The sequence below is a fragment of the Carassius carassius genome, chromosome 46 (genome assembly GCF_963082965.1).
Source record: "Carassius carassius chromosome 46, fCarCar2.1, whole genome shotgun sequence".
Lineage (NCBI taxonomy): Eukaryota > Metazoa > Chordata > Actinopteri > Cypriniformes > Cyprinidae > Carassius > Carassius carassius.
This window is the reverse complement of record NC_081800.1, coordinates 22,159,015-22,174,256: the sequence shown is the minus strand read 5'-3', so window position 1 is coordinate 22,174,256 and position 15,242 is coordinate 22,159,015. Positions and strand designations below refer to the sequence as shown.

At 41.2% G+C, this 15,242-nt stretch overlaps 2 protein-coding genes across 2 annotated transcripts; one reads left to right on the top strand and one right to left on the bottom strand.

Moving 5' to 3' along the window:
• The first annotated feature begins 43 nt into the window (after positions 1 to 43).
• LOC132129481 (zinc finger and BTB domain-containing protein 39-like) lies at positions 44 to 10,170 on the top strand. The gene is made up of 3 exons (XM_059541101.1): positions 44 to 297; positions 5,990 to 7,501; positions 8,990 to 10,170. The coding sequence occupies exons 2-3, from the start codon at positions 6,023 to 6,025 to the stop codon at positions 9,881 to 9,883; spliced, it is 2,373 nt and encodes a 790-aa protein (XP_059397084.1). The 5' UTR covers positions 44 to 297; positions 5,990 to 6,022; the 3' UTR covers positions 9,884 to 10,170.
• Positions 10,171 to 12,110: 1,940 nt separating this feature from the next.
• On the bottom strand, positions 12,111 to 14,512 carry LOC132129305 (G-protein coupled receptor 182-like). Its single transcript, XM_059540848.1, has 2 exons — positions 14,317 to 14,512; positions 12,111 to 13,803 (listed from the first exon to the last, which is right to left on the bottom strand). The coding sequence occupies exon 2, from the start codon at positions 13,798 to 13,800 to the stop codon at positions 12,730 to 12,732; it is 1,071 nt and encodes a 356-aa protein (XP_059396831.1). The 5' UTR covers positions 13,801 to 13,803; positions 14,317 to 14,512; the 3' UTR covers positions 12,111 to 12,729.
• Positions 14,513 to 15,242: the final 730 nt, after the last annotated feature.

Here is a 15,242-nt window from a genome sequence, read left to right as displayed (position 1 = left end):
ATTTCCAGAGTAATAATTAATCAGAGGATTAAATTAATTTCAATGGGAGGCGCTCCCTCAGTGCTCGGTGTCCAGTTTGTTTTAGTCTTATATGACACAATGGGCTTGTCTTAAAAACATAGCGAGCTCTTTAGCCTAGACAGCGTATTCTGACCATTACATGCCCGTTCTGAGTTTTCTATTTAGACAGCTCACTAGCTTTTGAGACACCGTCAGTGTCTATGCAGGGACGACAGTCTGGGCTAACAGCAACCGAGTGAGATTATTTATCTATCGCAAACTAGAAGCACTCCATGGGTAAGGAAACACTTGAGTTGTTATGTGGTGTCTGTGTTCTAGTTAGTAGCTCGTCGGTCTGTTTTATTTCCATTGCGAGAGATGACGCTAAAGTGCTAGGTAGCCGCACTTGCTAATGGAATCCAATGGCAACCGGTTAGCCTCGGCTAAACTAATGATGCACTAAATAAACTAGAATACATCGAGCAGTTTCATTGCGCACTAGTTGTGTGCTACACATGCTTAAATATATATTGTCTATAAAGGAGCAGCAAATATTGTTAATCCAAAAAGCCTATATGATATGACTGAGGTCACCAGGCACTCTTGTTTTTCAAGTGCTTGTCATATGGGTTGTGTTCAAAATACAGTACTACTCTACTACCTTCTGAATTATGTATATAAGTATATAATTAATACCACATACTGTTTGCATTATTCCAGAAAGTATGCATTATAAATCTTTCAAACATTAATCATGCAATGTGATGAGGTCATGTGACAACAATGTTGCTTAAAACCTAGCGGCAACCTCCCGCTCTCTCTAGTGAAGCCAATAAGGAAGTGACTAAAACTGCAATTCATCGACTGGCCGCTTGAGGCTGGCTGCAAAAGAGAGTAGAGGTCTTCACAGTGCACCCGATACCCGTCGACCCGGGACCCGTACGGGTTCGGGTCTATATTTTAAATGATCAGCTGGGTCCGGGTCGGGTTCGAGTCTATTACCTCGGGTCCCGGGTCTGTTTAACATTGTGTGTAATACCCGTGAGATCGGAGTCATCGGACTTGGAGAACACCCGGCCGTGATCAAACACTGCTTGTGTTTTTTGTAACTTGCAACTTGTAAAATTAGGAAAAGAAAAGAGTGAGCCAAAAAAAGCTCTCTCTCTCTCTCTCTCTCTCTCTGCCCTTAGAATCAGACGCAGACTCAGAGTTAATGCAAGTGCAAGCATGGTGATAATGCTTGCAGACTTGTCGCACTAATATTTAATATATTTCAAATCAGCAACACAATCTGAGGTGAACTGTCACATGAAAGTTTTCTATGATGCTCAAATTGCGTATTTTAGGTTGATACAGCTAGCACGCATGTGCAGTCTCCATCGCGTTTCATGTTTCTATGGCAACCAGTGAGGGACACTTTAACCACCTAACTGCGTTTTACATTTTCTATGGAGCCAAAAGAGTCTCAATAAAGATAAATGCACACACTACATTCACATATGCACACATAGGATTCATACATGCACACACATAATTCATAAATACACACACTGGATACACAAATGCGCACAAAATTCACAAATGCACACACAAAATTTAAAAAGCACAGAAGATTCACAAATGCATACAAAATTCAGAAATACACACACAATTCAGAAATGCAAACAACATTTACAAATGCGCTCAAGATTCACAAATGCACAGGACAGGATTCAGAAATGTATTTCTGATGCACACACACATATATCTTGATTTACAAACTGCTTGCGGTCTGTGAACTTCACTGCATTTGTGTGTGAATTTTGAGACTCCCCTGACTTGGCTCGACACACAAATGCCTTTTTTTAAACAGGGAATGATCTGCAACCAATCAGATATCTCCCTTGTTATAGCCAATCACAAGAATGCACCCCACGTGGGGGATTGTTTACTTATAAGCCAATCAGTGAACGACTCACTTTCCTCAGCGAACAACTCACTTTCCTCACGCAGCGAACGACTCACTTTCCTCAGCGAACGATTCACTTTCCTCATGCAGCGAACGACTCACTTTCCTCAGCGAACGACTCCCTTACCTCACGCAGCCAGCGACCCACTTTACGCAGCCGGACACCCACTTTCCGCAGCCGGAGAGTGACTTTCCTCTCGCAGCGAACGACTCACTTTCCTCAGCGAACGACTCACTTACCTCACGCAGCCAGCGACCCACTTTACGCAGCCGGACACCCACTTTACGCAGCCGGACACCCACTTTACGCAGCCGGAGAGTGACTTTCCTCTCGCAGCGAACGACTCACTTTCCTCATGCAGCGAATGATTCGCTTTCCTCACGAGTCATGCAGCGAACGACTCACTTTCCTCTCGCAGCGAACGACTAATTTTCCTCACGCAGCGAACGATTCACTTTCCTCACGAGTCACTCAGCGAACGATTCACTTTCCTCACGCAGCCGGAGACCCACTTTTCGCAGTCGGAGAGTCACTTTCCTTCCGCAGCGGACCACTGACTCTCTCTTCATGTAGGGACCGAATATTATAATTAAAGTGACTTCTATATTGCATCCAAAAGAATATTTAGATATATTTAAATATTCAAAAAGGTGTAATTTTTTTTTTTTACTTTCATTAAAATATTTCAATAAAATGAAATAATTGCCTATTGCAAATTTATGAATCCATGGTTAACTTTTTCTGCAGTCACTGGGCTATATGTATTGAGACATTTTTTAATTTATATTTTGTAAAAAATAATAAAAAATAAACCTGAATTGTAATCTAAACATCTGTATTTTCATACAGTTTCATAAATAAGTAGGCTATAATATGCCGCACCACAGGCATATTGCGCTGTGTGAACGCGTTCATGTGATTGGCTTATAAGTAAACAATCCCCCACGTGGAGTGAGTTCTTGTGATTGGCTACAACAAGGGAGATATCTGATTGGTTGCAGATCATTCCCTGTTTAAAAAAAAAGGCATTTGTGTGTCGAGCCAAGTCAGGGGAGTCTCAAAATTCACACACAAATGCAGTGAAGTTCACAGACCGCAAGCAGTTTGTAAATCAAGATATATGTGTGTGTGCATCAGAAATACATTTCTGAATCTTGTCCTGTGCATTTGTGAATCTTGAGTGCATTTGTAAATGTTGTTTGCATTTCTGAATTGTGTGTGTATTTCTGAATTTTGTGTGCATTTCTGAATTTTGTATGCATTTGTGAATCTTCTGTGCTTTTTAAATTTTGTGTGTGCATTTGTAAATTTTGTGCACATTTGTGTATCCTGTGTTTGTATTTATGAATCATGTGTGTGCATGTATGAATCCTGTGTGTGCATATGTGAATGTAGTGTGTGCATTTATCTTTTTTGAGACTCTTTTGGCTCAATAATTTTCTTCCATTTTTATAAAAATATAAATGAACCGTTTAATCTTAAAGTTTTATTGGTAAGATTCAGACTCGACGCAGAGCAGAGAGCACAGAGATGTTAGCAAATAAATAACATCAGCGGCCATGGCATTGCACAAGCTATCATTATTATAGTTCAAAAGGGCAAACAGTTGAGGTTATTATGCGAGTTAACTCGAGTCAGAATGGACATGTGCACAGTTGCATTTGTCATCCGTCACCGTGACATCAAGAGGACTTTTGAAGCTGAAATAATGAGTGGATTAAGCTTGGACTTGGAATAACAAGAGGAATAACATGAATAACTTTCTTGTCGGAGGATTGTAATGCATCACAGGCAGTCAGGTAGAGAGACTACGGCTCCTTAAATTAGGTAAGACAAAAAGCTGTATTTTTTTGTAGATTTATTGACTTGTAATAGCAATTTATGGTGGAATATGTAACAGTCGGGTCAAGTCGGGTCTGTGTCTTCCCTGCGGGTTCTGGTCCAGATTTCAAATAATATACGGGTCCGGGTAGGCATTTCTCGGATCTACATGGGCCGGGTCCAGCTTTTGAAATATTAGACGGTTCCGGGTCAGTTCGGTGTAGTACATTATGGGTCTCTTTCGGGTTCGGGCATGAACGTTTGGACCCGTGAAGACCTCTTTAAGAGAGTCAATCAGTGTTGCCAAGTCCTCGGTTTTCCCGCGGAATTGGGATACTTTTACACAGTTGTCGCAGGATGTTATTCATTTGCGTGGGTTAAAGCGACCCCAATAAAGTGATATTTAGCCCCTGGTAGATTTTTACCGGAGGAATCGCCCCCGAAAAGCGACTGGGCTTGTTTTGAGTAGTGATTGGGTCAATCCCATAGACTCCTCATGTTAAAATGCCCAACTTTACAGCAGAAAAAAACATTGTTTCAGCCTGGTGCAAAAAATGATTTTGGTCGATATAGCTAATTTTGCCCTTCATGACAACTGTGAGGGGGGTGAATTTTTTTATAACTCATCCGTTTAAATTATATTAAGCCTTAAAGTTCTGCATAATTAAGGGCGTGGCCACTTGAGTGACAGGTGAATTGCCACTGCTGTCACAGCCGTCGCGCTAAGTGGGCGTGGCTTCAGCAACCAGCTCCCGCCCTTTTGCCCATTTTCGATTGTCCGGGAGAGCCGCGCGGTGACGCTCTGCCATGATGGTGATGGCTGGCTCTGCACCATAGACAGTAAAAAAAATGAACACAGCGACCCCATTGGAACTCAATTGAGACAAGTGAAGCCCATTTCGTTAGCCTATTTTTACAAAAACTGTTTCTACGGGGCCATAATGTAACATAGAAGGTAATGGAGCCCTTTATACATTGTGGTGTATTTTTAGAAATAAATAATGGACAAATGGAGTCTTTAAACGCCTCAGATGTAAAGTTATTCGCTGTCAAATTGTCAGACAGGTTGCTGACATCATCAAGCTTAGTTTGAGTGTGCGCGTCAGAAACGGAAGTGCTAAAAATCGCTAAAAATGGGCTTCACTTGTCTCAATTGAGTTCCAATGGGGTCGCTGTGTCCATTTCTTTTTCTGTCTATGCTCTGCACACTTTAGGCTTCAAAAACTCTCTTCAGGAATCTACGGGTGACGTCACGGACACTACGTCCATGTTTTTATCATAGACAGTAAAAGAGGGTTTTTATACAGTCTATGCTTAAAACCTATTTGTCACATGACCTGTTGCAACCCCATGAATGATTAGTTTAGCCAGTGGTGTCTTGGAAATGATTTAAAATGTTAGTTAAGTTTTAGTAATTAAGTTACGTGCTTTTGTCATTTTTATCAGTTTTTCATATTTTTATATTTAACTTATTTAAGTGTTAGTAATTTGAATAATAATTTAATTTTAATACATTATTTTAGTTAGTTGCCAAGGCAATATTTATAATTTACTTTGCATGTAAATTTAATGTAATACACACTTACTGTATATACTGCAGCATAATTTAGAGTAGTATCTAACATGATATTCCAGCAATAGTGACCACTATTCATGATCTAATAATTTCCTGATGGATAACAAGTCACGTGCAGATTTGTCACATTACTAAATACTGTTTCATAGTGACTTCATACAGTGAGGTGGTATAATTCTATTTAATCTAACATTTAATCTAACTTATTTTCTATGCACTTTTACTGTCCATTGCACTATTGTAAATGATGTTCATATGTTTATAGTTTCTGCCTATTGTGTACATACACTTTTACATAATCCATCTGCATAGTATGTTCATAGTATACCTATCTGTATATCATGCTGATTGTATTTAAAATCTGTAAATTATGTCCATAATACTGCCTTATTTGTATATTTATTGTACATTTGTAACATATTGTAGACCTTGTATATTCTGTTCTTACTGCTTATTGCACTTCTGGTTAGATGCTAACTGCATTTCGTTGTCCTGTACCTTACATGTGCAATGACAATAAAGTTGAATCTAATCTAATCTAATCTAATCTAATTATTTAATTTAATATAAGCATAGACTATGCACCTTGCTATGATAATTTATCTGAACCTCATCCATTTTTCCATTCACTTTTGTGTTTCAGTCCAAATCCTGGCTTTTGTTGGAATTGCCAGGCATGCGGATCAGGCTGCAGGGCTCTGGCCACGCGGCCCGTCTCCTCTCCGAGCTCAACCGCTGCCGCCTGTCTCGTGTCCTGTGCGACATCGTCCTCCAGGTCGGAGGCCGTTCCTTCCCGGCTCATCGCGTGGTGTTGGCGTGCTCTTGCACACACTTTAGCAGCCTCTTCTCCAGAGGTTCCAGCAACCAAGGTGCCGTTCCCACCACCTTCTCTCTGGACTTTGTTTCTGCTGCCAATTTCGAGAAAGTCTTGACTTTTATCTACACGGGTGAGATTTTCACGGACTTGATTGATGTAGGTGTGCTGTATGAGTTGGCAGAAAGGCTTGGTGTGAGGGAGTTGGTGAACGCTTGCCATGCCACCTTTCCTGACCTGCAGAGCTCCAGCTCTGGAGACCCAGTTGCCGAAGGGGATTTGGAAAGCGATATGGTATCAGTCAATCCCGTGGCTGCGTCTGTCTGCTCGTCCTCTGCAACCTCCTGCTCCTCGTTGTCTTCTTCAGCCGCTCCTACACCTGTAACTCCATCTCCGGTTTCTCAAGGCAGGAACGGCAGGTTGAATCGCTCCCACTTGGCCACCCAGTCGCCAAAAAATGAAGACTTGCAGATACATTTAGGTTACAATCAACAGGTTACCAACAAGCCGAGTCCTTTGGACAATAACCGTTCTACAGACGCTCTTCCTGGCCTGACTTTGCAGCTCAAAACCGAGCGGGAGGATGAAGAAGAGGATGGAAGAAGTAACTCAGTGCACAAACTTGTTGTCAATGGTAGCAAATCAACATTTGGGCCTCAGGAACAATGTTCTGTCCTTGATTCTTCAGCCCAGCTTGGAGGTGAAACCTGCGCCCCTTCATCACCCTCCAGTGATCCATTAGACAGTTTGCAACTGGGGGCCGTTACGGGATCAATCAAAGATTCAGATTTTTTTAAGGAAGATCTTTCTAGCAAGAGACACCAACTACAAAAGCAGACGGAGGGCGGCGATCAGTGGCAAGGACTTTCAGAGGACATCATTGAGCTGAGCGATGAGGAGGAGCACTTCATTGTGGAGGAAGAGGACGACGAGGACTTGATGTGCATAGAGAATGGTGAAAACGAGGCATCTCTCGGACAACTGCCATCATCGCAGCCATGCAAATCATGTGGGATGCTACTTCCGGCGGAAAACTCCGTCATACAAACTCACGCTGAGACGCACCTCTCGGAAACTGGTTCATGTCAGGTGTGTGGCGCCTCCTTCTCGGACCGCGCTGCTGCTGTTGCTCATGCCCTCACACACGTGGGCATCTTGCTCTTCTCCTGTGACGTTTGCGAGCATCAGTTTCGGACTGAATCCGCACTGATTCAGCACAGACGTCAGTCAGCTGCTAAGTGCGCCCTTCAAAATCCAGACCTACTGAACGGATCCTCCCAACGACAAGGAGGGGAACTGCAGTGCACCATCTGTGCTAAATCTGTGGTGAATGATTTTAAGGTTAGTGGAACAGGTTTGTTTTAGGGCTGTGCAAAAAATCGAATTCGATTTTCATGCGCATCTCATCAGTAAAGACGCTCCTGTAATTAGAAGTATATCTCGAGCATGTGCGTTCAGATCAGGGTTGCCAGGTTTTTATAACAAATCCTACCCAGTTGCTTATCAAAACTAGTCCAAAACTAGCCTAAGCTCGTTTCCAGGAGGTTCCCCGATAAAAATCACTTCCCGGGGTTAAAATATATGTTTTTTGGCGGGGTTGCCTTGGTAAAATTCGCATTTTAGGGGCTAAATATCACGTTATTGGTATTGGGGTTACTAGTGGCAGTTACTACACAGAGCCGTAGTCTACCGACAACTAACACAAAATCGATTTCAAAATCGACAAAGAATCGCCTGCGATTTTAACATCGATTTTGTGTAGATTGTCAGTGAATTACGGCTCTGTGTAGTAAATGCCAACCAGTGTTGCCAAGTCTGAGGTTGCTTTTCATGTCTGCGGGTCGAAGCGACCCCAATACAAATAACGTGATATTTAGCACCTAAAATGCGAATTTTACCAAGGACACCCTGCCAAAAAAAACTTATATTTTAACCCTGGGAAGCAATTTTTTATCGGGGAACCTCCTGGAAACGCGATTGAGCTAGTTTTGGACTAGTTTTGAGAAGCAACTGGGCAGGATTTGTTGTGAAAACCTGGCAACCCTGATCTGAACGCACGTGCTGGAGATATACTTCTAATTACATGAGCGTCTTTACTGATGAGATACGCATGAAAATCGCATTCGATTTTTTGCACAGTCCTAGTTTGTTTGTTAGTTGTTGTTTTTTTTTAAGCCTTGTAACTCTAATTAATTGAAATAAAGCTGAAATCGTTAATTGAAATAAAATATAAATATTCAATGAAAAACTTTAAAAACTTGGCCACTTGTTGCAAAAAATATAAGTTGAAGTAGAAATATAGGAATATGTAAGTATAGGATAGTTAAAACTGATAACTAAATCAAAAAAGGAATACATACTATAGTAGTGTGTATGTGTCATGAATTTGAATATAGAAATATAGTTAATATGATTCAGCATTAAAATAATATTCTAAACATCTATTCTGCATTAATTACAGTTTCAAGTAATTACTCAAAGAAACAGTAATAAATAAAATCTAAGTAATAGAACAAATAAAAACGGCTGTATTAATACAATAAATATTCAAAAACTATTTTAAATATTTTATTTATTTTTATTATTTCGTATAACATAAAAAAACAGTCCATTGGTAACATGCTGCTAACTTAATATTATCTTGAGATGTTGTAATATTTTAATATTGTTGTATTTATTGTTGTTTTAATATTCCAAAAGTATTTATGTTGACAACACTACCAAATACTGTAGAAAGATGATATAGTTCCATTTACTTTAGTATAAACAATATATTTCAATAAATTTGATTGATTTGGTTATATTAATAATGGATTATTTTTCCCTCAGGCTGTCAGGGACCACGTTCAGAGCCATGCATGCTTGAGTACATTACGCTGTGGAGTGTGCCAGCTGTCTCAGCCCTCTCGATGCGCCCTCCTGTGGCACACACTGACACACCTCTTTCCTATTTACACCTGTCCACAATGCGCCAGCCTCTTCCTGGAGAGTGCGCTGCTGGAAAGACACCTGTCTCTACACACAGAGGAAGGAACATCGGGGAAACAGGCCGAGGGCAGCCCAGAGACCAGCGGAGAAGGCCAGGCCGAGCTGCGCTGCTTCCTGTGTCCACAGACCTTCCGCTCGGAAACCGCGTTTCATTACCATCTCAGCATGCATTCGAACGAGCTCCAGGGCAGCCAGGTATGGCCAGCTAAACGCAAGGTGGACCAGACCCTCGAATACTCCTCATCCTCCTCTTCGCCTATGGAAGCGAGCGGCCCAGGTAAAACAGGTTACAACTTAAGCCTAGGCTTCAACCAGCAGGACAAAATGGCTCACGGCGCTGCCCCGTTTCCTGCCGGACTTGTCCTGAATGGCAACTCTGGTGGCGGAATGGGGCTTAGGGAAAAATTGTATCGCTGCCGATATTGTGGTAAGCATTTCGCACACTCGGGCGAGTTCACATACCACCTTCGTATCCACACGGGCGAGAAGCCCTACCAGTGCAAAGTGTGCATGCGCTTCTTCCGTGGCCGTTCCACCATGATCTGCCACCTAAAGACGCACTCGGGTGCCCTCATGTACCGCTGCACCGTCTGCGGCCTGTTTTTCTCCACACTTAAGATGGTTTCCTCGCACATGGAGCTCCACAAAGACCAGCTGCCACCTGATTTCAACATCGAGGAGACCTTTATGTATAATGACCACTCTAAAGAGCCCATCCCTAACATGGACACCTGAAACTCGCCCTCTCTAAACGCTCCGTAAAAATGTGTGCCCACGTTTACTTAGTATGTTGAGGGCAAATGACAGTACACTTAGAATTTAAAGTGACCCTATTATGGATTTTTGAACATTACATTTCATGCAGTGTGGGAAGTTGTGGCCTAGTGGTTAGAGAGTTTGACTCCTAACCCTAAGGTTGTGGGTTCAAGTCTCGGGCTGGCAATACCACGACTGAGGTGTCCTTGAGCAAGGCACCGAACCCCCAACTGCTCTCCGGGCGCTGCAGCACAAATGACTGCCCACTGCTCTGGGTGTGTTCACGGTTTGTGTGTGTTCACTGCTGTGTGTGTGTGCACTTTGCATGGGTTAAATGCAGAGCACGAATTCTGAGTATGGGTCACCATACTTGGCTGAATGTCACGTCACTTTCACATTCATACAATGAAAACATCCTGCAAAGTTTTACATTTGAAAGTGCACCATGTATAAAGTTATTGTCTTTCAAAGTAATTCTGAATCACTCGAATGAGTCATTCATGTTGAGGTTGTTGGGGACTCCCTAAACCAAAATTATAAACCTTTCATTACCCATAATAGGGGCACTTGAATGAAGTGTTTAATGTGATCGTCTTTGTGTCATTTGTGTACAGAATGAGAGCGATTCTTGTTTTTTAAAGACTAATTTGAAGGTAAAACGATTTTTTTTTATGTAATGCTGATACTCGACCACTTGATGGCAAGAGAGACTGAGCTAGGCTGCATTCCCAATCAAATATTTGGACACGCTTACTTATTTCCATTTCTTTTTTATATTTTAGAATAATAATAAAGTAATCAAAGCTATGAAAAAAATCTATAAAAATAAAGATCTTATACTGTAGCTTTTTCAAATATTTGCCAAGAACATTATGATACACAGTGTTTGAACACTTAAAGAAGTTTATATGTGTGCCGAGCACTTTTTGGCTGCTTTTCAGTCACTATGTGGACCAGCTCATTTATTTAAAACAAAAATTTAGTTTTGTAAAGAAATTCTTGCACAGACACAATAAGTTATATTTGTCTTCAAAGTAAGTATAAGCAGTTAGATCAGAAGATTTTTAAAGAACACACTAAACAAATTCAGTCAAGTGTCTCCAAACTTTTGATTTGTAGTGTTTTAATGAAGTCATTTTTAATGGAAAGCTTTTCCAAGTGCTGATCTGCGATTTACCTTTGTATGCTCTTCCGGCAACTCTTGTCACAATAAGCTAAAGGTCTCTGGATATTCCAATGCAAATGCACGCTGAGAATATAATTTTTTCTATGTTTTCTGATAAATAAAGCAGTGCTCTTGTCTAGGTCAAGGATATAAAATAAAATTGGTCCTTTAAAAAAAAAAAAAAAAGTAATAATAAATATATAACGGTACTTTTCTTTTACAGAATAGCTGTTATTTTTATATTAGTGTTGTATATCATTGACAGACTTAATTAGAAATAGTTACTGGTTCATGAGATGTAGTATCATACAGTTTGGATGTTATACATAAAGCAAAACTCTTCTTACATAAATCATTTCATTTGGAAAAGAGAAGCGATTCAGACTGAGGTGCTAATACATCAGTCAGTTCATATCGCAGTGTTCACTTTCTTCACTTGGGACATATCAGAGTGTTTTGTGCAAATGGTATTGTGAATAAATTACAGTTCTCTTTAGAAAGCTGTGATGGTCTTTTTGTACAATTTCCCCAGCAGTTATATGCTTTTTCTTTCTTTTATGGGACAATTTTACATTGTACATTTAAATAATTTCTTGTTCAAATTAAAAACCTGTTTTAGCACACTGGTTCATTCATAATTGATGTCACTGGTCAAACCATAAAGTATGTATTCAAAACTGCTGGGACATTGTGGTTGGTATAGCTTTATTTGTAATGTAGCACAGAAAAATACAGACTGAACCTTATAAAATGCCTGGTTTCAATACCTTTATCAGTCAATCAGTTTTATTTTTAGGAAAGAATGCACATTACCAGTGCTTTGCCACGGTTTGCAGCTGATGTTGTGATCATAAACTGTAAATATCTTGATACTACATTTTATTTTCAACATGAAACATGAAATTGCCTTATATTACTTCAGTGTTATTTATATGATTTATTCATGTTCAGTGTCACTATCAGAAATGTATTATGATTTAATACAGCTGTACTTGTGTTCTGAATAAAATCGGTACTTACAAAACTTGCCAGGGTCTTGTCTTTTTAACAGTAAAATTTCGGTCATATTCACATCATTTTAACACAGCACCACTATTTATCCATGTTAATTACAGCATATTTATATTCAACATACATTTCTATAGTGAAAAATAATTTTTTAGACATTGGAGCAGCACATGCCCTCAGGAAATGGTATTAGCCCACATGATTTGACACTTTCACTCAAACCTTAAAAAAATTATTTAAAACAAATTGTATTCATTTTTTCCCAATTACATTTATAATATATACAAGTTGCTGAGCTAAAAGGTCATTAAAACAGCTCTAGGTGTTGTTATTGCGCATATGGACAGCTAAGTGAAAGTTTTTGTTGAGCAGAACAATCAAAACTGTCTTTGTCCAAATACTGGCATGTGGACAGCTCTTTTATTACTTGTCAAGGAGTTCCTAGATATGACAATAGGAACCGGTGGAAATAAAGGTTACGAAAGGTTGACAATATTTCCTTCCTTGTACTGTTAGCAATACTGAGGTGAGAAAAACAGGAGACAATATGGTTGGTTACCAGGCAACTGACCAAAAACAATGGCCTCATCAAGGCATTTTTTTCGTAGCACATTCATGTGCTGTGTTTCATCAAATCGCCGAGTTTCCCTCTTTACGCGCCAATGTCGGAGTGACTTGTGCTGGCGTTACTGAGCTTCCGCTCTTTTACCGCCGTTGTCCCTGCGTTGTCAGCATTAGTTGGCGCACTGGTCGGCGGTAAAGAGATGCGGCTGATCACTGCATTTATTAGATTGTTGCGGAAGCTCTTACTGAGGAAGTTGTAGAGGATTGGGTTGGCAATACAGTGAAAGAGCGACAAGCATTGCACGAGGCTAAAAGAGAAGTACAGCACCCCGACTGTGTTGCAGGAGAACAGGTGTGGGTCCAGGTCGTCCACTGTCAACAAGAACAACACCAAATGGTACGGTAGCCAGCAGGCCACAAAGACCAGTGAGTACACGTGCACCAACCACACATCCCGACGATTCTGGATGTCGGGGACTGTGCGGATGGCTCGGGCGATCAGGACGTTGCAGGTGATGATGATAGAAGCCGGACCCAGGAACTGGAATATCAGGCAGAGGAAGGAAACCGACACGTACCACTCCGTGTAGTACTGCTCAGGAACCATGTAGCAGCCTGGTTCGTCCCACTCCAACAAGTCGACGTGGACGTTTTCCAGCAAGGCCAGCACAAGCGACAAAAGCCAGATCCCAGTGCAGAGAAACCAGCGGCGTTTGTGCTGCGTCGGAAAGCAGGCGGGCTTGTTGGGCCGCGTCAGGGTAAGGTATCGCTCCAAGGTCATGAATGCCAGGAAGAAGGAGCTACTGTAGAAGTTTATGACATATACAAGGTGCGTGACCTTGCAAAGGAAGCGGCCCCACAGCCAAACTTTGTCCATGGTCACCTCCAGCATGAAGAAAGGCATGGTGAAGACCACCATCAAGTCGGACAAGCTCACGTTGATGACACAGAACAGCACGCCATTTGCCGAATGACGCCTTCGCCAGTTCACCCAAACCACCAGGGTGTTTTCGGCCAACCCTACCATGAAGAGCACTAGGTAAAGGAGGAAAAGAGTGATCCGTCGGCCATCCTCATCTAGATGGATGGTGCAGTCGTAGATAAACCATGGCGTGCCGTTGTAAAAGTCGTACGACGAGTTGTGTAGATCATACGTCATGTTCTGCAGATGAAAAGACAGAAATAGTTGTTAAAAGGATGTTTACAAGGATTACTTTGAGCAATTGTACAAGTAAATAAGTATTGTTCTTGCTGAGCTGGGAAAGGCAAAAAATGTCTGATACAAAATCCTCAAAAAGTGGACAACTGCTCTGTCCTGACAGCTCCATCCCTAAACATACCTACCTGAAATTCTCAAAGTAATCCTGAAGACTTTAATTAGGGTTGCAGCTAAACTCTGCTGTGGACCTTGAGGGTCAGAGTTGCCCATCCCTGCTGTTAGAGGATTACGTGTAAGGCATTTTTCCCTAAAACCTGTCTATTTTGCCTGTTCCCAGCTCAGCAAGTTTTGAGAGTAGACCTTGAGGGCCAGAGTTGCCCAACCCTGCTCTTTTGGCACCAAATTTATTGCCCCAGTTTGAAATTTCAAGTCAACGTAACCCCAGCAATTACTTTGGTTATCAACAATAATCAAATTCCTGTTGTTTTGCACACGACAGAGGCTTAGGAGACATACCTTGCTATGTGGTTACTGCAGATGAGGCTCTGAATGTTGAGCCCTTGGTAGAAGCAGTCTTAGAGAAATATCACCGGAGGCTTTGGTTGACTGGAACGTTGTGTGGGATCTAGCCATACATTGGGCTGTAAGGCAAAATAATCTCTATCCACTCCCTGTCACGTGCCTGGTTGCTCCACCATCACACTGACAGGACATCCTCACCGGACAGGAGGGGGTTGAATACGACAGGAAGGATTCCAAGAATTTTTTGCCCACAGATGATAATATCCATATAATTAGAGAGAATGTTTGTTTTTCTCAGAGTACTGGTCTAAACAACACATGGAGTCTAGAGGGAATTAAAGTAGTTGCACGAGGGTGTGGTGCAACAACAAAATAAGGATTAGAACAAGCTCCAGGGTGCATATGTTACACGTTACCCAAAAAACTTTCAATTTTAGGAAAAGCTGGGTGAGGTCTGCTAATGTGTTTAGAGTGACATTCAATGTTTTAAACAACTGCAGTGCATCTCTTGCATTCTATCTCAGTCTAAATTGAGGATTTTTAAATAAAGTGGATATTGGATACATTAGGATGTGCATGTATTCATTAGGAAATTAGGAAAAACAAACAATTTATAATTAAGAAGCAATATTATCAATACTGCAATACTGCCACTTTAAGGGTATGAGCCAAAACGCTCTGTTTAACTGTATGTCCCTTCCAGTGTTGCCAAGTCTGTGGTTTTCCTGCGGAATTGGGCTACACTAACACTATTGCCGCAGGTTGCTTTTCATGTATGTGGGAGGGTTTTGTTGCAAAAACAAAAGAAAAGTGTGGAGCTTCAAGAGCTCATGCTCTATACCGGTGTTACGGTGACCATGCTGACCTCACACATTGCTTCCAAACACAATTACCAACTACCACATTCCTATTTACAATCA

Coding starts and splice junctions, on each gene's coding strand:
- LOC132129481 (XM_059541101.1), top strand. CDS start 6,023: ATGCGGATCAGGCTGCAGGGCTCTGGCCACGCGGCCCGTCTCCTCTCC. Junction 7,502..8,989: donor CTGTGGTGAATGATTTTAAG/GTTAGTGGAACA, acceptor TTTTTCCCTCAG/GCTGTCAGGGACCACGTTCA.
- LOC132129305 (XM_059540848.1), bottom strand. CDS start 13,800: ATGACGTATGATCTACACAACTCGTCGTACGACTTTTACAACGGCACG.